General features: G+C 42.9%; 1 protein-coding gene and 1 long non-coding RNA gene across 3 annotated transcripts; both read left to right on the forward strand.

The window, feature by feature from the left end:
* The first annotated feature begins 11,277 nt into the window (after window positions 1-11,277).
* Window positions 11,278-12,250, forward strand: LOC119646695. The gene is made up of 3 exons (XR_005248763.1): window positions 11,278-11,494; window positions 11,549-11,638; window positions 11,706-12,250. It is a non-coding gene; the product is annotated as an uncharacterized LOC119646695 (long non-coding RNA).
* A 658-nt stretch (window positions 12,251-12,908) lies between these two features.
* LOC119646694 lies at window positions 12,909-13,857 on the forward strand. 2 transcript variants are annotated; one of them, XM_038047258.1, is made up of 3 exons: window positions 12,909-13,062; window positions 13,127-13,271; window positions 13,425-13,857. In XM_038047258.1, the coding sequence occupies exons 1-3, from the start codon at window positions 13,003-13,005 to the stop codon at window positions 13,580-13,582; spliced, it is 363 nt and encodes a 120-aa protein (XP_037903186.1). In that variant the 5' UTR covers window positions 12,909-13,002; the 3' UTR covers window positions 13,583-13,857. The 2 variants fall into 2 exon arrangements, with proteins under 2 accessions (XP_037903186.1, XP_037903187.1); XM_038047259.1 differs by having other exon boundaries at window positions 12,910-13,062; window positions 13,142-13,271.
* The last annotated feature ends 9,551 nt before the right edge of the window (window positions 13,858-23,408 follow it).

Genomic DNA, 23,408 nt, shown 5'->3' on the forward strand with positions numbered 1-23,408 from the left:
CTAATTGATCCTTATCATTTGTAAATGTTATCTTCTAGGTTTTTTGTAAAAAATCTTTCCTTATAACCCAATTGAAAAAATTCCACAAACATGGGAGTGTTTTGTCTTATCAATTGGCGAAATTGTTGAATTCCGTAGAAATTAATGAATTCAGTTCGGTGACTTCATTATTCAATTTAACTAGAAAGTTTTCACTAAATGGATTAGTGATAGATTCTAGATAATTTCTGTATTTTCCAATGGGCCAGCAGTTTGGTTTGAAGCATTTTGCCAATGATGAAGGATAGGAAAAATGTGTACCTATAAATTTTTAATTAGCTTTCTAATTCACCAACTTTTTTCGTTTAGCGGTAGAGTGGTTCTCGACTAATTTCGAGGAAGGAATTACTTCAAGCCAACAAAACCGCCAGCAACAACATTTTTGAGCTGCTTTTTAAGGTTTTGTGTAAACACAAAACCTTATTAAAATCGGTTTACTGTCTATCCGTCACACGCATTTTTCTCGGAGGCGGTAGTAGTGATTGACACCAAATTTGGTAGGGAGGTGGGAACTGTGAAAGGTCACGCAGATAGTGAGTTATATCCTTTAAGTCGAATTTAAGGAGGATTGTCCCCATACATGCAAATGGGTGGTGTAAATTGTTTTTTAATGTAGTCACACTTTTCGAAGCTGGTCCCAGTTTTGACATTTGTTGGAAACCCCCCCCCCCCCTTAAGTTTACCCTAGAATCAATCAATCAATCAATTTTGCAGCAATGTAAACTGTAGCATAGAGCAGGATCCTACCAAATTTTGTGAAAATCGCGCTATTACTAACAAAGTTATACTAGGTCAAAGCTATTGCTTCTGGGCAAATTCAAAACTTTGAATGTCAATATCTCTTGAAAGTATATATTTTCATTTAATATATGCATATAGTACGTGCTACATACTAATGGGACAAATGCACACTCAAATCTCTTTATAAAAGAAATACACAAAACCTTTCATATCTGAAGCGTCCAGCTTCCGGTTTCCCGACTTGTTAGTTTATATAGAGACAGGTAGAGGCAGCCAATGAATCCGCTGTCTGATGGATGGATGGATGTGACAGCATTCCATTGCACTTTCCTAAGCAACCAACTGAGTGTTTTCAGCCTAATTAAGGGAACGTGACGAGTTCAAATTTTAATTGTTTTACTTTTTTTTAAATGGTTGGTTTTGTGAGAGAAAAGGCTGCCTTTTGTTTGCTACAAATTTGTTAATAAAACCTCAAAAATTGACGACGATGATGATTTCCGGTCACTGAAATTCTCTATAAAATGAACCACAATCGATAAATTACGCCAAGAAATAACAAAATGGCGGCAACTTTTTTTACATTTTTCGGTGGCAAAAAACATGATGTAAATCAAAATATTTACCATCTATCTCTGTCTTCGTGGCTCATTTTATTGCTTTAAAAGTGTGCAATGACATACTAAAACTTCAAAGCGAATCGTCAAGTGATTTTTTTAATCCTCCAAACATGTTTAAATAATTTATTACAGAATCATAACTAGTAAAACCAGTTCCCAAAGTGTTCCCTTCTATTTATACAACATGCTAGTAAGGCATGGATGTGTAGCATACGTAAAGAAAGCAGACATTTTGAGAAGAAAGGCACGATACAAGAAGTGAGAAGCTCAAGGTGCCGCTTTGACCCGCCGCGTTATATATACTGGTTACTCATTTATAAAATCGAATATGACTTTTATATTCATAACACATATTTTCAGATGTATTTTCCATCAAAAATCTTTAAAAAAAATTACAAAAATTCAAAAATTGAACCAGTCACGCTCCCCTAAGCAAGTCGGGAAGGGTCTTGTGTATTGCTTACACATAACATATTTGAGTGAGCATTTGTCCCATTTGAAACCCAGCTCGTAACGTTAATGCATTAAGTTTGCCAAACCATTCACTTTAGTATGTTACTGACTTAGAATGCAAGAAATTTGCACAAAAGTACCAACTTTGGTCCATTATTATTTTGTCAGTAATAGTGCGATTTCCATCAAAGTTGGCATACTCTAGAATATAAGCTATGTTACTGCAAAAGTTGATGATTCTGGGATAAACTTCCCAGTCAATTTCTAAAAAATATACTATACTATACTATCCTGTGTGGAGTTGCCAAATCTCCCATCAGGCGCGTCCCTTCGTGCGGATAAGGGAATGCTCGGCGAATGTGTCATGGCCATGCACATGCACGCATCCGGAGATGTGCCTGTATGGGCATGTTTATGTGCAGGCCGGGTAGGTGGGAAGTAAACGCCCACCCGTGGATAAAAATTGGCTATGGGAAGGATACCCAGAAATAAAACCAAACACGGAGGAGCAGAAGAAGAATGAAGTTGCGGTGCAGGGCTTCGGAAACCCAGTGCCGGCGGTTTTTGGGAGTGAGCAAGCGGGCTCCCGGCCGTCGATATCCAACGACCGCAGTGCCTCAGTAGTGTGAACCTTGGCTACTGTGGCATCTAATGTTACAAGCGTACGGGAGGAACTTGAACTGGCTCCAGTGATGGATCCGTTTAGAAGGAGCTCGATTTTTCGCAGATCCCCTCCCACACGGGCACAAGCCCCCACGATCGGTGCCCCCAGTGGGAAGCGTACAGCGGGAGTCTTCGATGAGGAAGAATCACTGACGCCGATTCACCCGAGCGATGTTTTGGGCAATGATCAGTCTGGAGCTGCCTTTACTGCCCTCGGTAAAAAGATCATGGAACTGTGTGAGTTTATAAAGGAGCGCAGGAACATTCACCAAAATACAAGGGCCATGATAAGAGGCATCCGTTTGACGTACGGCAAGGCCCAGGATGAACGAGTAGGGAAGTCGCCGATTGGAAAAGTGAACCAGGCAACTCAAGTAACGCCGGTTCAAAACACAAAAGGGGAGAAACCGGGGAAGAGGCTGCGCGAGAAGCTGAATGACTCAACAGGCCAGCAAACCCCGAAAAGAAAAAAGGACTCAACTCTCAAAAAGGCGGAGTTCATGAAAAGTACGTCTGAAGCTACCAGGGAAAATACTGCAGTGGTTACCTCGAGAAAAGTGATCGAACCTTCAAAGGCGAATGCGGAAGCTTGGAGGAAGGTAGAACCGCGGAAAAGAAATTATCGGAGGAAGATTAGACCGGAGGTGATTTTCATTTCCAAACGAGACGAAGGGTAATACGCCGACATTCTCAGGAAAGTGAAGGCAGACCCCGAACTCACCAATTTGGGAAACAACGTCAGCCGTATTAGACGGTCGCAGAAGGGAGATCTTATGTTGGAACTTAAGAAATCCAAGGATGTAATCGCGGACAAATTCTTAAACCAAATCGGGAAGACTTTAGGGCAGGAAGCCGACATAAGAGCTAGCAGGCCGGAGATCACTATAATCTGCAAAGATATAGATGAAATCACGACGAAGGAGGAGGTTCGCGAAGCGTTGGAGAAACAGTTCGATCTTGCCGGACTACAAGAGTCAGTGGTGAAAACGCTAAGGAAAGCCTATGGGGGAACACAAACCGCCATCATCAGCCTACCAGTGGAGAACGCACTCAAACTGTTAGCAGCAGGGAGAGTGAGAATAGGCTGGGTTATGTGTCGCCTTAGGGAACAGGTGGCGTTAAAACGGTGCTTTAGATGCCTTGGCTTTGGTCACATTGCAAAGTCATGCACTAACCCAAATGACAGGTTAAAGCAATGCAGGAGATACGGAGTGGAAGGCCACATCAGCAAGGACTGCGGAGCTGACCCAAATTGTCTACTGTGCAAAGGAAAGGAGGGTGTGGATTATCGGTACATTGCAGGCAGCAGCAGGTGCCCGGAATACAGGAGAGCCCTTAGCACAAATCGCAGATGAGGTTGATACAAATCAACCTCAACCACTGCGAGGCGGCGCAGGATCTACTCGCGCAAACCATCCGCGAGAAAAACATCGATGTGGCCATACTAAGTGAACTATACCGAAACCGCGGTGGTAGCGTTTGGGTCAAAGACCAAACGGGCCAAGCAGCGCTGTGGACTTGTGGAGAACCAGCCTTCCAGGAAATAATGGAGTACCCGGAGGAGGGCTTCATCAAAGCGAAGGTGAAGGGCATCCACATCTACAGCTGCTATGCTCCACCACCCAGCGCTACACTCGTCGAGTATGAACGGATGCTTGCTGCTCTTGTTTTGGATGCAAGAGGACGTTGGCCGATCATAATAGGAGGCGATTTCAATGCGTGGGCTCTTGAATGGGGCAGCCGGATAACTAATGTCAGGGGACGTGTTCTCCTCGAAGCATTCGCGGAGCTGGACGTGGTACTGGCGAATGTTGGGTCTTCGTACACTTTCCGGGGAACGGGCCTGGGGTCTATAGTGGACGTGACACACGTGAGTGCCACTTTAGCCAGTAGAATCGCTTGGCATGTTAGTGAGGACTATACTCACAGCGACCACCAGGCAATCTGCATAAAGATCAAGGGCGGATCGAGCTCGAAAAAGAGTTTTCGAAAAATGCCGGGTGGTATGCTTGGCTGAACAGTGAAAGCGTTGGAGGGGGACACATTTTCCGCGGTGCTCAAATCCGACATATCCCTGAATGGTACGGCTGGAGAGAAAGCCACCCAGATCACTCGATGGGTGACGGAAGCATGCGATGCTACTATGCCCAGAAGGCGATTGCTCCCCAGTAGGCAACCCAACTACTGGTGGAACAACGAAATCGCAAGTTTGCGAGCCGCATGTTTCCGGTCAAGGAGGCTTTGCCAGAGACTCAGGGGAAAACCCAGTGGCGACGGTCGAGAGGAGGCACACAAGCAATTGCGTGGCCGCCTAAAGGAAGCCATTCGGAGGAGCAAAAAGAACTGCTTCAAACAGCTGTGCGACCATGCCGACATAAACCCTTGGAGCGAGGCTTACAGAGTGGTGATGAAAAGACTGCGGAAATCACCCCAGGTGACCTGTCCGTGCCTCTTGAAACATATTGTTACCACTCTGTTCCCTCACCACGAAAATAGGGGAAAGCAAATTTTTGTCCAGCTAAATGACGGCATAATACCGCCCGTAACTGTGGAGGAGCTGCGGGAAATATGTGGTAGGTTCGGTGACAACAAGGCCCCAGGTTTGGATGGCATCCCCAACCGAGCTTTGAAACTGGCAGTGAAGACTAGGCCCGAACTTTTCGCCAACACCTTCGAGGCGTGCCTAAAAGAAGGAATATTCCCTGCCCAATGGAAAAAGCAAAAGTTGGTGCTGCTTCCGAAACCTGGCAAGCCACCTGGAAACCCAGCGTCTTATCGTCCTATCTGCCTGTTGGATATAATGGGGAAGATGATGGAGAGAGTCATCTACAACAGACTCCTGCCCATCGTCGAAGCCAGCAATGGTTTGTCGGAACGCCAGTTTGGTTTCCGACGCGCCCACTCTACGATGGACGCAATTGGCATGGTGGTAAACCTGGCAAAAGGTGCACTGATTTCTGGCGGCTACTGTGCCGTGGTGGCGTTGGATGTCAAAAACGCATTCAACTCGGCCAACTGGAATAGAATTAAAGGAGCGTTGGCTGACATGGGTGTCCCCGGATACCTCTCAGAGAGGACCCTCTGGTACGGGACGGATGAGGGCCCCAAAGAGTACATTGTCACAGCCGGGGTACCACAGGGATCGGTACTTGGTCCCCTGTTGTGGAATATCATGTATAATGGGGTGCTTGCTCTTCCCGTCCCAGAGGGGACTACGATTGTCGGCTTTGCTGATGACCTAGCTATGGTTGTTGCAGCAAGACACCCAGAAGATGTGGAGGTTTACGCAACGGAAACAGTGAGAGCGGTAAAGTCCTGGCTAGAAAAGGCCGGGCTGACCTTGGCGGACGCGAAAACGGAAGCGGTCTTAATAACGAAACGCAGAAAAAATAACACTGTAAAAGTGGAGGTTGGTGGACATACGGTCGTATCAAAGCCGGCTATCAAATACCTGGGGGTAATAATTGACACCAAATTGAGTTTTAGGGAACACCTAGAGTATGCGTGCCAAAAGGCAGCCAGTGCCACCACGGCACTTGCAAAAATGTTGCCAAATATTGGTGGACCGAAACATTGCCGGAGGTTGGTGCTAGCTGGAGTGGTGCGCTCCATCCTGCTCTACTCGTCGCCTGTGTGGGCAGAGGCGCTTGCAAACTCTCAGAGACGGAAGCAGGTGAACTCGGTTTACCGGCGGATGGCTTCGAGAGTTTGCAGTGCTTTTAGAACCACATCAGATGAGGCAGTGTTGGTGGTGGCAGGCATGATCCCGGTTGACATCCTGGCCAAAGAAATGAGTGTCCTGTACAATGCAAGACATATGGAGGGGCATGCACAGCGTAGAAATGCGGCAAGGTCAGAGTCACTTGATCTCTGGCAACGCAGATGGGACGAGTCTGCGAAAGGTCGGTGGACGCACAGGCTCATTCCCAACATTGGGGTGTGGCTTGAGCGAAACATGGGGAGACCAACTACCACATTACCCAGTTCCTCGCGGGGCACGGTGGTTGCTACAGGCAGTATCTGCACCGCTTTGGGTTGGATGATTCTCCGAACTGTCCCAGATGCGATGGCATACCGGAGGATCCAGAGCATGTGATGTTTCACTGCCCACGATTTGCGATTGAGAGAAGGAGCTTAAACCAGGTGCTGGGCAGGAGCGGGACCCCGGAGAACTTGGTTACTGAGATGCTGGAGTCCGAGGAGAAGTGGCTTTCGGTTGGCTCCGCAATCATCCAAATACAGGAGGAGTTGCTGAAGGAACAAAGAAGGAGGAAAGCTGCAAATAGGAGAAGGATGAGTGCCTAAGAGCAAACCTACCCCGCGAAGTAATACCTCAATGGTAGTCCTGCGGGGCTGGGGCTGGAGAGACCGGGGGTGGTTTTTAGTGGGTGTGAATCCCACACGCGCCCGCTGTTGTTCCGCCGTTCGGGCGGCGGAGCTGCGGCGGACGTGTCTTTCTAAGATTTTCCACCTCCGTGTACACACAAAAAAAAAAAAATACAATACTATACTATACTATACTATTATTAACTAAATTTAAACATGTATCGGTATGGGGAATATTTGGAGGCCTATATACCATGTGCATGAACCACCATATTTTTTTCAGATAGTTGGGCTGGGTTTTGCACAAAACCTTTAAAAAAGATTAATTTCAGGTGAGTAAAAATGATAAGACACCTTATGTTATTACCATTGTAAAATGGAATTTACTTAATCAAAAAGAGCTGCTTTTGAAATTTTAGTATTGGATTTAGCACCCTTTCTCAGAGTAATCTGAGGCAAGATAGCGTGTGCTATTACGGGAATGGTTTCGACGGACATTCTGGCAAGTGAGGCACGCTGTCTGTACGAGAAAAGAAGAATGAATCTACCTGAAAAGGATACAAAATACCGAAAGATGGCAAGCCAAGAGTCGTTGGAAAAGTGGCAGTAACGGTAGGATGAGTGACAGGAATGTCGCTGGACCCACACTCTGATTGCCCGTATTAAGGAGTGGATTCTGCGACGACATGGCGATATTATCTACCACCTGACCCTGGGTGTCAGGGCATAGAAGAAGTATCTGTACCATTTCAGGTTGGATGATTCTCTATTTTGCCCTGAATGTGGTTGCACACATGAGGACCCGGAGCATGTCTTTTTTTACTGTCCACGATTTTGTTCACAGAAGAGGAAGACTCCCCGAAAGTCAGCTTAAGTCCGCAGATCATCGTCGTGACCATTTAATCGATTTCTGCGGTAATTCGCATATAAAATTTTCCACTCCCGAGAAGGTTGCCACTCCTTCCGGTGCGGGAGTGCACAGCGTTATATAACTTTTGTTTCTTATGCCACCCTTCATGTCAATCGGTCTTTACCTTTTGTTTTTTTATGCCACCTTTTATATCGATCGATCTTGACCGAAAAAATTCGGAGGTTGGAAGCTTGAGTGACTGGGCTACTATTATTAGGGCGATGCTCACCTATGAATCCGTATTGTGGGGGATAAGATGAGACAAAAAAGTCTTCAATGTGAGGTAGCGTGAGTATAAAGAACTGGGGAATTACCAGCGCCATGAGCGCGACAGCGCAGCTCTGGAGGTACTACTCATTTTTGCACCCCAGACATTGGGAGAACTGAATTGAGTTCTTGTAATGCCTAATGTTTCTCGGATCACCATATATCTTCAATTTCAGAGACAATTGAAACGATTCAAAAGACGGAATTTACTAAGATCTTCTACACTACTGACTTAAAAACGAAATAAAGTTCTGAAGTCCTGCTTCTACCTCTCAGATAAAAACGCGAAGTGATCTTTTCCCTGGGACAATATGAAATGATCTTCCGGGCTGAAGTGTGTGCGATCCTTAGCGCAGCAACCTGGATGATTCCCGTGCTATTAAAGAACAGGCACATCGCGATCTACAACGATACCCAAGCTGCTTGACGCCGCAGAACAATCCCCTGATTGGTTAATGCTGCGATCAAAATCTGGGAAAAAGCTTTCTATGAGGACAAGTGGCAGAGCCTAAATTCTGACTGGCAATAATTCAATAGCTGGGCGCGATTTTATCCTTCAAACGCTACGTGCTAAGTAATAGCCGAGGTTAATGGTTTTTCCCTCCTCAAGATGAATATAATACTGCAGCATATCTAATAAACGTGCCTGGATAGCTGAGTGGTTGGAGCACTAGGCTGTCGTACGGAAGGTCGTGGTTCAAGTCTCCCTGGTGGCAGTGGGACTTGTATCGTGATTTCACGTCGGATAGAAGTTGATTCAACTGTGAATGAGTACTTATGCACGTGGATAAAAACTGGCTTTGGTGAGGATACCCAGAAATAAAACCAAACATGAAGGAGAAGAATAAAGTTAAAGTTACCGTGCAGGAAACCCAGTAATAATCGTTGACGCAACAGCCCATATTAGATCAGGTCCTTGAAGCGTGTTAGAGCACTTCATTCAAGACCGTAATGGTACACTACAGTACACTGTAGGAGGCAATGTGCTCAGCATCAGGGAGAATCCGGAAAGAGGCTATGCGAATGACTTAATGGGTCAACTTGCCAGCAAACACTTAAGAGAAAAAAGGGCTCAACTCCCAAAAAAGTGGAGCAGGTGATGAGGACGTTTCATGTGTCTTATGTGTCGTCCTAGGGAGCAGGTGTTGTTGAAAAGGTGCTTTAGTTGCCTTGGCTTCGGTCACATCGCGAAGGCATGTTTCGGTGTCGATAACTGGTCGAAGTAATGCAAGAGATGCGGAGCCGTGCCTGCCCAGTGGACCATTGGTACATTGCAGGTGGCAGCAGGTGAGCGGAATGCAAGAGAGCCCTCAACGCAAGTCGTAGATAAGGCTGAGACAATCAACCTCAACCATTGCCAAGCGGCTCAGGATGTACTCTCACAAACCATCCGTGAGAAAAATATCGATGTGCCTATAATTAGTGAGTCATACCGAAACTATGGTGGTGGCATTTGGTTCAAGGACCATCATCATCATCAACAGCGAACCACCCGATATCCGGTCTAGGCCTGCCCTAAGAAGGAACTCCAGACGCCCCGGTTTTGCGCCGAGGTCCACCAATTCGATATCCCTAAAAGATGTCTGGCACCCTGACCTATGTCAACACTCCATCTCAGGCAGGGTCTGCTTCGTCTTCTTTTTCTAGCCTTATAGACTTCAGGGGTAGATCATTCTCATCCATACGGATTAAGTGACCCGCCCACCGCAGCCTGGATTTTATCCCCAACTAGAGGAGATATCGCTTAGAGATTTCATCGTTATGTAGGCTACGGACTCGTCCATCCTCATGTACGGGACCAAAAATTCCTCGTCATAGCTGTTATCATTAGTGGAGAAATTTTCAACGATCTCAAAGTTGTGGTCTTCTATGTTCATTATTTTCGCATGATAGGGCATCAAACTCTCAAAGACGGAAGCAGGTGAACTGGGTTTACCGGATGATGGTCTTGATGGTTTGAAGCGATTTTAGAACCTCATCAGATGAGGCAATACAGGGTAGTGGCGGGCATGACCCCGGTCGACATTCGGGCAAATGAAATATTGGTATATATTGCAATACGCATGAAGGGCATATGGAACACAGAAATGTTGTTTTTTGCAGGAAGCATTTTCACCGCTTTGGGCTGGATGATTCGCTGAATTGTTCTGCATTCAATGGCAGGATGCCGATTATGAGATGTTTTACTGCCCAATGTTCGCGATGGAGAGGAGGCGCCGGGAAAGAACGTCAGCCCAGAGAGCATAGTTGCGGAAATGCTAACGTCGAAGAAGAACTGACTTACGGTTTCCTTCGCAACTGTAAAAGTACAGAATGAGCTGGTGAGGAGGAGAAGGAAAACTTCAAGGACGAAAATCGTGAGTGCTTAAAAGCAAATCAACCCCGTGAGCTAATAAATGATGGCCCCCGGAGGCGAAGAGACCGGAGAGCTCAGCCGATGTGGCTTTCTAGATTTTCCATCTCCGTATAAGAACAGAAAAAAAACACTACCTGTGTTCACCGTATAATGAGGAAGCGGAATCCAACATTTCCTGTGTGCGTCCCCTTAGTATGAACCTTTCAAACATCAGATTTTTGGTACTGATGCACTCCAGTTATAGGTTCCACCATATCAACTAACCGAAATCCTGCCACACATAAGCAAATCTGGGGTGCTCGGTTAGGCGGAGCGTTGACTATAATGGACCACTACAATCTGAGTGCTGCGCCTTTCCCTCAACCCATACACACCCTGCGGTCTGGATAACATTACTTGATTTCTCCGGGTATGTGAAAGTGAGAAATTCATAAGAGAGCGTGATCTCGCTCTTCATTAACATAGTTCAACGTAAAAATAACACCCCCAACAAGTGGAAGATGAGTTGCACTCTAATAGATAAGCTAATCATACCAGTGAAGATCACGAAAGATATACAACTTACAGCAAAAAATAAAAACTATTGCCTAAAAATCCCAACAGAAAAGGGTAAATCAATAAAAAGAAATGCGCAAATGCAGAATTACTCTCTGCGATCGACGGTTTGGACAAATCTCGGAAGCAGTTGAGCTTAGTATCCAGAACCACACCCACTATAAAGTCAAAATTCAAAGAAGAAAAGGATTAATAATTCCACCCGCCTTGAATACGCTAATCTTCTCCAAACAATTCATCATGAATTTATGAAGCAAAGTAGCATAAACAACTCTGGTCGCCGAGCTCAACGGAGGATTAACGGACCGAAAAGCTTCGTCAAAGATAAGGTGAATGGGGTGTGAAATATAAAGCGAAAACAGCTATTGTTAGTTATTATTAGCGAGAACAGCTATTATTAATAATTACTAACTAAAATTAAAACTAAATTGTGATTGTCGGTGATTCTTATAGCTGTGTTGTAAGGGACAAGTTCCTGCGGGATGCAGTTGTAGTATAGCGATCCAATAGATCAATCACCCATATAGAGAGTGAATAGCTTTCTCGAGGTACTTTGCCCGAGTAAAGGTATACAGGAAAATTGGAAACTCTTTCTTTACTACTGTGGCTTTATTATTTCAGTTGAGCGGTGGCTTTGCCAACAGCCAAGATTTGCCACATTCTTTGCTATTAAGGTTGATTAAAACCACTTGCATTATGTTTAACGTGAAAGTAACTAAAACTTAACCTGATTTAGATGCAAAGGTAATAAACAGATGGTTTCCTTCTACGCTCTTAGATCAAGAGAAATTCACGATGTCAGCAACAAACAACACCCTCACATCCGGCAATATAACTACGTGGAAGCACTAAATAGATTACCGATATCGAATATTGTAATCATGTAATCAAATAATGATTCCATTGCCGATTAACAAGTCCAACTATGTACAACCTTCTTCTTTTACAAAGCCTAGCTGAGATGTTGGCGGTAGATAAGGGTTGGCCATGTGGAACGTAGCGCGTCTTATTGCTTGGTTTTCGTTTTTATATAATAAAGGATTAATAATTGAGAAAATTAACATGCATCTCCTCAGGTGCAAAAACCTCGTATCAGAAGTAACTTTTTGAACCGTAAAATAAAGATATGAATTGAGATGCAACAACCTGATTGAAGTTTATTTAAAAATTGTCCCAAAATGCGTTTGTAAGTACGTAGTTAACAATGTTTATCCGTTATGGCAACAATAAAAACATCCGCGTCTGCACCATACCTATGAAAATATTTACTACTATGGGTATTGCTCATTTATTTGTTCTGAAAATTCGGATCAATATTATTATTGTATTTTACGCCTTAAATACTTTATCTACTTTATCTCTTTTCTAAATATGCCTTTGATATTTCTTTTCTGGTGTTATCTTATGTTCCAATTTCTCCGAATATGCAGTGCAAATTTCAGTGATAATAACAAATTTCTTTGGAAATGATATAATTCATAAATATCTTCGAGACTATCGTGAAAAAATTACGAACAGTATTGTTTATTGGTAGCATGCAAAGTTGAATTGGACGGCCTGATATAAAAAGATACAATCTTACCTGGTGAACTTCGGAGCATGGATAAAGGTGTTTCCTCTGTTGTGCGTTCAATGCACACGAATTATTATTAAAAGTATTAATGGCATACTGATTTACTGTTCTATTAGCAACAGTTTCACAGGAAAAATGCAAGAACCAATTACTACTATCATATTCAAGATCTATTAGTAATTTTCCAGGTGTGTACATAAGAACACATGAGCACATTATTTTTCTGCTAATTTCAAATTCTATAGTATCTGCCACTAATCAAGTTTTGGCAAACATATGAATTAAGATATGTACATGCATTGAATTCGCGTCCTAAAAGCTCTTCAACCTTATCGAGAAGCACCAAATAGGCAGGTAAGTATTCGTCACCGATGCATGATTCCTTATCTTATCTCGTGTTCTACATAGCGAGCAGCTCTAACTGCTATGAATAGTATGACATGTATTGCGGAAAGAACAGTTGCAAAAGTGAAGTTAACTAGTGAACTAGAGTAACGAATCGATGAAGATGGATTCACTCAATTACATACCCTTGACCGTTATTGTTGTCGTGTTTCTTATTGTAAGTAGTGCATCCATTAGTGATCTTTGAGTTAGTTATTTTGAAAATTGAATACTATTTCCAGTATTTTATTTGTAAGATTGTGGCATGCCAGAGGGCCTTTGGTAAGGAGACATTCGCAAATGATGGTCGCATAAGGAACAATCAGCAGCGGTTGCAAACGCAAACCAGTGTGGCGAGTCAGGTACAGAGTCCAACAGGAACGTCAGGTAAGATATAATCAAGAATAACTTATTTTTTTCATTTATAAAACATAACCATAAAGATTGAGTTCCTTAAATTGATCTAATCTAGAATTAATCATCAGAATTCATCCCGCCACGAACCAAAAGTAAATTTAAACAATTTCATTTTTATTTCAGTGTCCTCGCTGTTCACCATTTCTGGTCTATTAACAGCTGGCAGCCGAACTCCTAGTCCTCCGAAATACGATATGCCTCCTTCTTATGACGAAGCCATAGTTTACGAGAAGGAGAAGGCAGCAGAAAACCCGAGTACAGTTATTCCAATCGAGCGGTGACTGCAAATTTTACTTTTAGGAACTTTAAGTGAAATTTTGCTTTCGAAGCCCAGAGACCCATTCACATATCTGCGGAAATCAGATAAGATAATCCAATCAAAGGCCTTAGAGACATCCACTCTGCAGATAAAATGCCTATGTTAAAGGATAATTCTCCCTGAATCTCCTGCAGTGCATTGTGTTGTGATTTTATTGTGAATAACGTTCTGTGATATAACAATTTATAGATAATTAAGTTGATAAATTTATTCTGTAATAAACCATTTTGAATAGAACTTCGATTTTCCTTCGTTCGAATAAAAAAAAATCAATAGAGAAGAAAGTGCTCAGCCCAGTAAATTTTACATTAACCAGAATAATCTAGTAACAATCGAAAATGTAAAAGCTCGAAAAGTGAAGCGCATTTATATCGTATATGATATTATCGATGGAATGACTAAACCATAAATGTGAACGTGAAATAATTTCAAAATAATGCCGATTATTAGGTAATCACAGTAAAGTGCCCCTCGATACGTCGCAGTATAAAAAAATTAGTGGGACTGTTGGCATTAGTTTCAATACCTTAGAATTATCTAGCGATCTGAATGAATAAATGAAAATAAACATGGTCCCGTAAAATACGAGCAGTGCGTTAATCATACTGCGCGTCAGCTTACTCCGGAGCAATTGGCATTCTTTTCGAACCGTCCAGCATCAGTATACCCCTGCATAGCCATCGATACAATCCAGAACGGCGTCAAGGAATAAGTAGTGTCCCACTGTTTTCCTCCTTTGACCAGTATGAAAGGCACCGGTGGCAAAATATATACTTGATGGAGTCCAATGTGCACCCCGAAAAAGAAAAGCATAAATGTGTTGCACATTTTCTCGTCAGCCAAAAAATAAAACCTGCTATTATCGGTTTTGAAAATATAAGCGTGCGGGTTTGCATTCTGCACTACAGAGCAGGAGAAGAATACCTTCTGCGAGGCGACAAGGCGATGTAAGACAAGACACTATCATGTCATTATGTCAGGCATACAGACAGACTGGCGAGGTGTTTTCCTGTCTCAGCATCACCCTGGCCAATGCCGGAAAGGTAAAAACTTTTAGGCGTTAAGAACTAGACCCTATCATGGAGCTTGCTTTCGTAAGGGACTCGCTGGTCAAGCATATAGACCGGCATGTTAGCAAGGAGTATACGCATAGTGACCACCAGACGGTATATATCACCATTGATAAGCGATAACTGTCAATCTGAAGAGACTAGAACCAGGTTAGTTATCAGAATCACTTAATGAAGATATATTTCTGGAGGTGTTGCGGTGGTGTACTAAGTTTATTAGAACAAATGTAGATAAGGCGTCGCAGTTTACACTCTTACAAACGGAATCCCAATTACTGGTGGGACGCTCAAAGAGCGAAATGCTTGGAGGCCAGAAATCGAAGTTAACGCCGAAGAAACACGCCGGAATATCTCGAGTATAAACATACGCGTAAAAAGTTACAATGGACCATCACGAAAAATAATAACGATCGCTTCAAGCGAATCTATAATGAGCCCGATTTTGACCTATGGAAAGGTTCATACAAATTTGTTATGTAGGCAATAAAAGACAAAAGGTCGCCTTCTGTTATGTATCCCTGATTGGTGTGGGAGATCGTTTGACAGTCTTTCCACAACATCTGGAAACTACTTTTCGTATGACATCTCGCAAGTAACCGCAGACGAAGTTCTAAAACTGGCGATAAGAATGGTACCAAGAATGTTCACACAAGGATTCACACACTGCCTAAAAGAAGGATCTTCCCGCAGAGTGGAAATTACAAAACCTTGTATTAATCCTGAAGTTAGGTAGGCCAATATGCGAGCCAAGTTTCTCGAGCGGATAATATATAATCGATTTTATCTAATAATTGATAGTGGGGGTTATTTATCAAATAAGTAGTTTGTCTTCCGGAAGGCTTGGTTAGCGGTTGATGCTACCAAAGTGGTGTTTGCACTAGACAGGAAAGGCTTTGACGAAGAAAATACAGCGCACTGGTGACTTTCGATGATTTTTTGATTCAAAGTCTGCCAGATGGAGCCGTATTATCGAAGCGCTCATCGCGGTACAAGCGCCAAATTATATATTAACAATAATCTTCGACTATTTCCGACAGCGGAAGTTACTTGATTCGGAGTTCTATAGAGGTCTGTTCTGGGTCGCTATGGAATATAATATATGATGGCCTTCTACGGTTCCCAATACCTAAGCAGCCTATTATCGCGGGATTCACAGATTAAGTTGGGGTGGTCATAACATCTAATCACCCCGACCAAGTAAAAATGTATGCGGATAAGGCTATTTGTACGATCAAGTCTTGGATTGAAGACATCGGGCTGAAGCTTGCCTAACAGAAAACGGAGTTTTTAACAAAGCGGCGAAAACAAAAAGCAGTTTAGATCTGTATCGGCTCATATACCGTTCGCTCCCAGCTATCGCCACTCCATTTGAAGCTTACTGGGCAAAAAGCAGCGAACATGAGCTCGACATTAGCAAGGACCCGAAACGACCCGAAACACAACCGACGATTACTTGCATCGCGAGTCCTCAGCTCTGTTCTTTTATACGGAGCACCAGTGTGGGCATCAACGATTAAAAATTGTAGAAAATTGCAGACAGTTTCAAGTTGCATATTGGCTAAGTGCTCTCCCCACATGATTCACCAAATGTGCAAAGTCGTATGAGGTAGCTTGCGTAACTGCGGATATGATTCCAGTGGATGTTTTAATCGTTAAAGCAAGACGCTTGTACGAGAAGCAGGAAGCGAGCCTTAGCAAGCCAACTAAGCGAATGAGGTCATTGGCTGCCTGGCAAACAGTATGAGACCAAGCAAAGAATTGTTGGTGGACATACAGGCTAATCCCGAATATTAGGATGTGGACTACACGAAACCATGGCGAGACGAGTTACGACTTTACTCAATTGTTGAGCAGACATGGTGGGTACTGAGGCTGGGTTTGAATGAATCGTCAGATTTTCCTACATGTGAAGAAGATGCACAATATGTTTTCTTCGTCTGCCCAAAATTCGAACGCTTAAGGAGAAACCTCAAGATTGAGCTGGGATTCCCTTTAACGGTGGAAAATCAGGTTAGCCATATGGTGAAATCGGATACCTAGTACCAGAATTTCTCTACCAGGATCCGAACAGTAACGTTCAAAGTTTGGCAAGTGTATCAAAACTGCTTCGTATCTCTGTCGATGTCCATCAAGGAAGCGCCCTCTAAACAATCCCCTCTTTTCTTGCTGTGGGCACTGTCACCCGGGATATCCAACGTCCAGGGTCCTATACCTGCTTTATGCAAATGTTTTCCTGGCACTTAATAGCACAAATAATCTCGAACAAGTTGTCTAAAAATTGAATGATCGCCCCATGCAACACCGTCTCAGAATAAATCTGAATAAAACTGAATTTTTAACGAGCGATCCTCATGAAACAGGCACAATGACTGTCAGCGGCAGTGACCTGCCTAGAATTGAGTGATTAAAATATCTCGGATCAACGCTATCAGTCAACGGAAATTGCTTTACGCATTAGCGCAACCTGGATGAAGTGCATTTTACAACTAGCGTTCTTTGTGATCGACATCATCATATCAATGCACATCTCAAATCTAAAATTTACCGTAATGTCGTCGGTCCTGTCACCACCTATAGTAAGCGACCAAACGGCTAGCGAGTCCTTACGAGTACATCCAGATCAGGCCTTTGATAAAATGAAATGGCACATCTCATCACGTCGCGCTGACCCCGCTTGTGAACGGAACTAAGGATAAAGAAAAAGAAGAAAAAGATACCGCGTGGAATGCAATAGTTGGAGGGGTAAGACAGATGCAACAACGGTTAAAAGAAGACGAATCTAAACAAAGGAATAAAAGCGAAGTTAATGCAATCAACAGCATATAAAGGAGAAGCAGCTATTCCATAAACAGTTAATAAACTGAACAACCCCGCGAAGCAATACCAGAAAGATGAATCCGCAGGCAGAGTGTAAAGAAAATATGGGAGGTTTTAGTCGGTAAAAGTCCGACATGCGCGTCCTCAATTCAAAATGCGTATCTATGATGAATTTTCCCCAGCCAAAAAAAATACAGACGGATAGACAAACAGTCAGCAAACCGATTTCAATAAGGTTTTGTTTTACACAAAAAAAGACTTGTGAGAGCCTGCCTCAGATGAAGTGGACCAGGACGCCAGACAGCAGTTAGTCATATAGAATTGCTGGACCTCGACACAAAACCGGGATGTCTGAAGTTCCATGCTAAAGCAGACCTAGATCCCGCACCGCATACCGGTTGTTACGCTGTCAATGATGATGAATGTGGATTTCATTTTCAAATTCCAATGCCTTTGAAAAACGAATGGAAACATGAAGAAATGGAAATTGGGGATGAATTTAATCTATGTACATACGGGGATCTGGAACGGGAACCGACTCGCATTTTACCTATCATTTAATATGTTGCTTATGCAGCATATACTTGTGGCAACGAGTATTACACAAAGGTCTAATGTGCCAAGACGGTTACCTCTGGATAGAGAGTAGCTATAAGTGCTGGATGGCTGTTGTACTTCAAAAGCTTTATTAGGGTGGGTTTCTGGTATTTCTTGCTCTTTTCCTAAGCCATTCGCATGAGCCATGGCTGCTGGTTATTACTCATTATCCAAATTTTTTCAAAGAACAACGAAAATTTATGGAATAATGTGGAGAACAGAACGCTCTAGTCCATCAATACGAAACGTCAAATTTCTGGTGATGTCACTTGGATCGATATAATGTGTAGTGAAATTTAACGAAGATCTTGTACCTCTGGAACTATTATGGCTAAAGGAAAGTTATCAATGAAAATTTATAGGTAACATCTCTATCCATGAATAAAATATATATTCATGAAAAGCGGCAGAAAAGTCTCAGAGATATTCGATTTCGAGATTCCAATTTGGTAAGATGATCACAGATTTGTTAATATTGCGACGAAAAATGAGGTCATCAATAAAATTTATCGTAAGTAAATAGAATGTTGCATTCGATTGTGAACAATAGAACACCTGTCTTTTAAAAGTTCAGAGAAAAACTTGCAAGAGCATAGGCCCCGAAATAAACTCCATACCGATATCTGTTCAAATAAAGTTAATAATAGTATATTACCATAATTTTCAGTAATTGGCTGCAGAACCTTCCTTAAGTTGCAGCAATGTAGACTATGATCCTATCAAGTTTGGTGAAAATCGCACTATTACTAACAAAGTTATAATAGGGCGAAATTGTCACTTCTTAGCAAATTCAAGACTTTGAGTATTAACGTCACTTGAACGTCACATAATATATGCATTAGTTAGTGCTACATACTAATGGGACAAATGCACACACACTCAAATGTCTTTATAAAAGAAATACACAAAACCTTTTATGCATCTTTTGCTTTGCAAAGTCCCCAGAAGTATGTGTTCGAGCTTACAATCGTCTTGCACAAAATGTTTTCAACACATACGAGCGTTTTTGAAGTCGATCCTCTTACATTTTTTACCAAGTTTTCTCCACTCTTCGCAAATTACCTCATTTTTCGGAAAATGAAAGAATCTCAAGCTGTTTCCTCTTTTGCCTTTATAACTATCACAACCATTTATCGCGTACCTCACCATTTACAATTTTTAACAAACATTTGTCTTGATAGAAACATTAAAACCACAAATTTCAACACTTCTCAATAGAATATTCGCAACGATTTTCAAACCGAAACGGACTACTCGACAATTACGACCCAAGTGACGTCGGATGATATTACCTTGTCTAGTCTGTGTACACTGAGTCCAGTCTTGACTTCAAATGTTTCTGCACGTGCTGATCGCTAGTTATTTCACTTTCATTAGTGGCATCAATAACTGCTTCTCCAGTGCCTTCCCACAGTCAAGTTTAGAAGTAGCTCATTGTCCGAACCAATTTACCAGTGCTAATAACCTCACCGATATATAGGAATATATGTATTCTTCTGTGCGAAGCAATCATGTCCACTCCAAAACCGATACTCATTTCTTGCGCTGCACGGAAAGTTTCCTTTTCAGTGTGCCACCCTATTTTCTTTCACGACTATTTAGTTTTAGCTGCCATACCCTCAATATTTCCAACCTAAAACTATTTCATTTTATGGAAACAGATGCCCAACTTTCAGATCGAATTAACTATTCGCCAACGTTAATGACGCCTGATTTAATAAAGTCTAAATTTCACCACTTTTCTTGGTAGTAAAGTTCGTCCGGCTGATGTCTCGAGCTCGACTCAAAATCACCATCCCTATGTCAAGTCAGCGCTGTTTCAGTCCGCCATTGAGTCGTTTTCCATGGGCTTAGAAGTTCAGGCTGATCTTAATTTCGGATCATATGACCATATCGTCAAAGACGCCTCTCTCGCAATTTCTCCACGATCGATCGCCAAGGTCTTAGCTTCAGACATGATTAAAACGTGTTATTCCACTGATGCAAAGCAACACCTTCGCCTCCATTACCGCGAGGAGGCGTTCCGTACCTTTGCTGGCCGCTCAGTATTCCAAACCGTAGAGGGCCATACATCAAATGACGCTGAGATGAATTTCGGATTTAAGACGTTTGATGATGTGTCGATCAGAGATGTATAAAATTGTGTAGTGTTACTTAAACCAGGTTAAGTCGATGTGTGAAGCAATTTCGTAGCACAGTCTACCATTGCCTAAGAGCGCCGGTCTGAGACACTTAAATTGCTCGATTCTCAGCAAGTCGCTGCCACTGGTAACAATAGTGCCTGTTTTATTGAGGCTGGTCGTTGTCCTATTTTCTTCAAACCGGCCGTGTATACTGGTACGCTTTTGGCACTAGGAAATTCTGCCTCCGATCCAGGTGAGAACCACTACCGTTCTTCGTGCTGCTTATGGCTGGTAGAGCCTCCTCTTCTTTGACATCTGCAAATTCCATGCCTGGCATAGTGGCATGCCTGTGCCTTCAGCGGTAATCCACACAACTTACTCAGCATGTTGAACGAGTAGCCCCAAAAGTGAATTCTTTTGTTCCGTTACCGAAAATTGCAGAGTTTGCAAGCTCTGTTGGGATTTGGTTCCTCTCGTCTGGAGTGACTTTCGCCGAATCTCTACTAAATTCTATCTTATCTCTCTTGCTGATAAGTCCCGCGATAGACCGACCAAGAAAATGATTTTAATTTCGTTAAAAAAGAAAATAACCCTGTTAAATTTAAAGCTTCGGCAAAATGCTAGGGCGTTTACCTCAGTTGACGCGGCATCATGGGCCTTGAAACATGGCATCGCGTCGTAAGTAAATTAACCCGAACAAAACAAATACGTATCTGCACGCTAAATATTGGTACCCTCATTGGAAAGACCGCAAGAACCCTTCGGAAGAGGCGTATTGATGTTTACGCTCTACAATGGTGTCATGCCAAAAGTAACGATTTAAAATAGCACGCGAGCGCGGTGAGAATGGGAATAAACATTTATATTTTGGTCGCCCTTACACTTAGTATGATGTTGACACCGCCGTCTCTGAGGATCGGTGATGCCATTAAAGAAGTTTAGTAATTTTGTGATTGGCTGATGGAGCTCACCATTATGTCAGCTGATGGCAGGATTCACTTCTTCGCTGCATACGCACCACAGACAGGTTAATATCATGCCTTCTGGCAACTTCTCGGTCCAATGACTTGTAACGTATCTGCTGATTACTATTTCATCACTGTGGGCTACCTGAATGGTCATGTGGGTGAAAAGGCGGAGGGCAACAGGTACCATGGGGGAAAAGGGTTTGGTGCGCACAATGATAGTCGATTTTGCGGACACTCACGACCTCGTACTTCTCAATACATACTTTATCAAATGCTGATGATGAGACCATCTTCCTCCATTTTATAGTGAGAACAGTAAAACGTAAATCCTCTATATCCTCATAAGTCGCCGACATTTTATCACCATCAGTGATTGCAAAGCCGTTCACTACGAGACCATCGCACCTCAACGTCGCCCGTTGATTATTGTCTTCCGAATCAGGTTACCAATAAAGTAGCGTGACGATTTCGTGAGAAAAAAAAAGAACTGACCTCACTTACGTGATTACCAACCAATACAAATGTCGAAGAATCGTTGGACCAAATTAAAAACGCGATCCACAAAGTGTCATATGTAACCCTCGGGGTCACTCATGAAGGTCCGTGGAAAGAAACGCCTCTACCATAAGTTTCTCAACGATAAAGCGCTGGCCAATGGGCAAATTTACAAGGAGTCAATGGGAATAAAAAAAAACAGTCATCGCTGTTACTCGCGCGTTCCTTTGTTAAAAGAGATCTTCATCGACACGCCAACAGCGACGCATACAGGATATCGAATACTTCTGCTGCGATAATGACAAAAACGGTGCTTTGCTTACCGACCGACAGTCCCTCTGAAGCACCCGAGAAAAGAGCATTTTCGATTGCGGCCTAATCCTCATCGTTGTTCTGAGGCGGGTTGCTCAGTATATATGCCGTCCCATCAGCAAGATAGCTCTTCCTGTCAAGTGATAGCTGGGTTATAGAAGCGGTCGATGTTGAACTTAGGGGGTCGCAACTCCCCAACTTTACGAGAAGTGGCGGACGCAACACGCAAGCGAACGTAGACGACTATCAGATGGTGATTCCTTTCGAAGCCGATTTCTATGCCTCTCTCGTTACGCACATCCAGAAGACAACTCCTAGTTTTACTGCTGATCGTGAAGTGGTCGGCGTCAGTCAGTTGAAACCTAACTGACCCAATGGCAGGCTCTGTGCTTGAACAATGTGCCATCAAGAAAAGTTGCAGAAATCCACGAACCCCCCACCATTACCGTTATGGTTGGCAAGACCGTGTTTCCCCATGACACCTCCGAGCAAGGTGTTGTCACATCTCACCTTTGTATTCAAATCACCCAGAATTGTGCGATTTAAACATATCGGATCAATGTTATCAGCCAATGATGAACTACGCTATGAATTTGCTTCACGTATTAGCACAAGTGGCCTTCCATATCAACAGATGACTCAAATCCAAAATTTACCGCAGTGTAGTCCGTCCTGTCACCGTCTATGGTTCAGAGTGTTGGTCTCGCAGTAATGGAGACGAAGATGTTGCGTTGGACTAGTGGCGTAACACTCTTTGTTTACATCCGAAATAAGCACATCTGTGTCGATATGGGGTTGCACCGATCGTGGAAAAATTTCGAAAGAGGCGTATTCGATAGTATGTGTGTGTGTGTGTGTGTGTTTTTGATTTGTCCCACGTTGTCCCGGCAGGCTAACGATGTATACCACCAGATACCACCTACGATGACTCCGTGACACGGTTGGCTAGACTGTTGTCTATGTTGCCAGCATGACTACGAAAAATATGGGCTCCTGGGCCTTATATTGCTTTGTAAATTTTTAATTTGTTAACGTGATTGAGTAGTAAGAAGTAAGATTCATTTTGCTTATTTTTCAACTTATAACCGTAAAAATTTAGGCTTTTACCTAGGCTTTATTTAAGTGCTAAAGTTTTACTTCTGCTTGTTCAAGAAAGGTGATAATTTCTAGTAGGTGTTTATTTAGGTCCTCTGCAAGCAGGAGCTCGACAGAGTTGATGGATCTATCCCAGTTAAAATTATTTCTGATTTGGATATACTTAGTACATTTGAAGAGGATGTGGTCTAAGGTTTCCTGCGCATTGCATGTATTGCAACTGTCATTTCTTATGATTTTCATCTTTTTGAGCCATGGTTTATTATAGGAGTGACCTGACATGATTCTGTTGGCAGTTTTTATCCGCGACA

This window comes from Hermetia illucens, chromosome 1 (genome assembly GCF_905115235.1).
Source record: "Hermetia illucens chromosome 1, iHerIll2.2.curated.20191125, whole genome shotgun sequence".
Taxonomy (NCBI): Eukaryota; Metazoa; Arthropoda; class Insecta; order Diptera; family Stratiomyidae; genus Hermetia; species Hermetia illucens.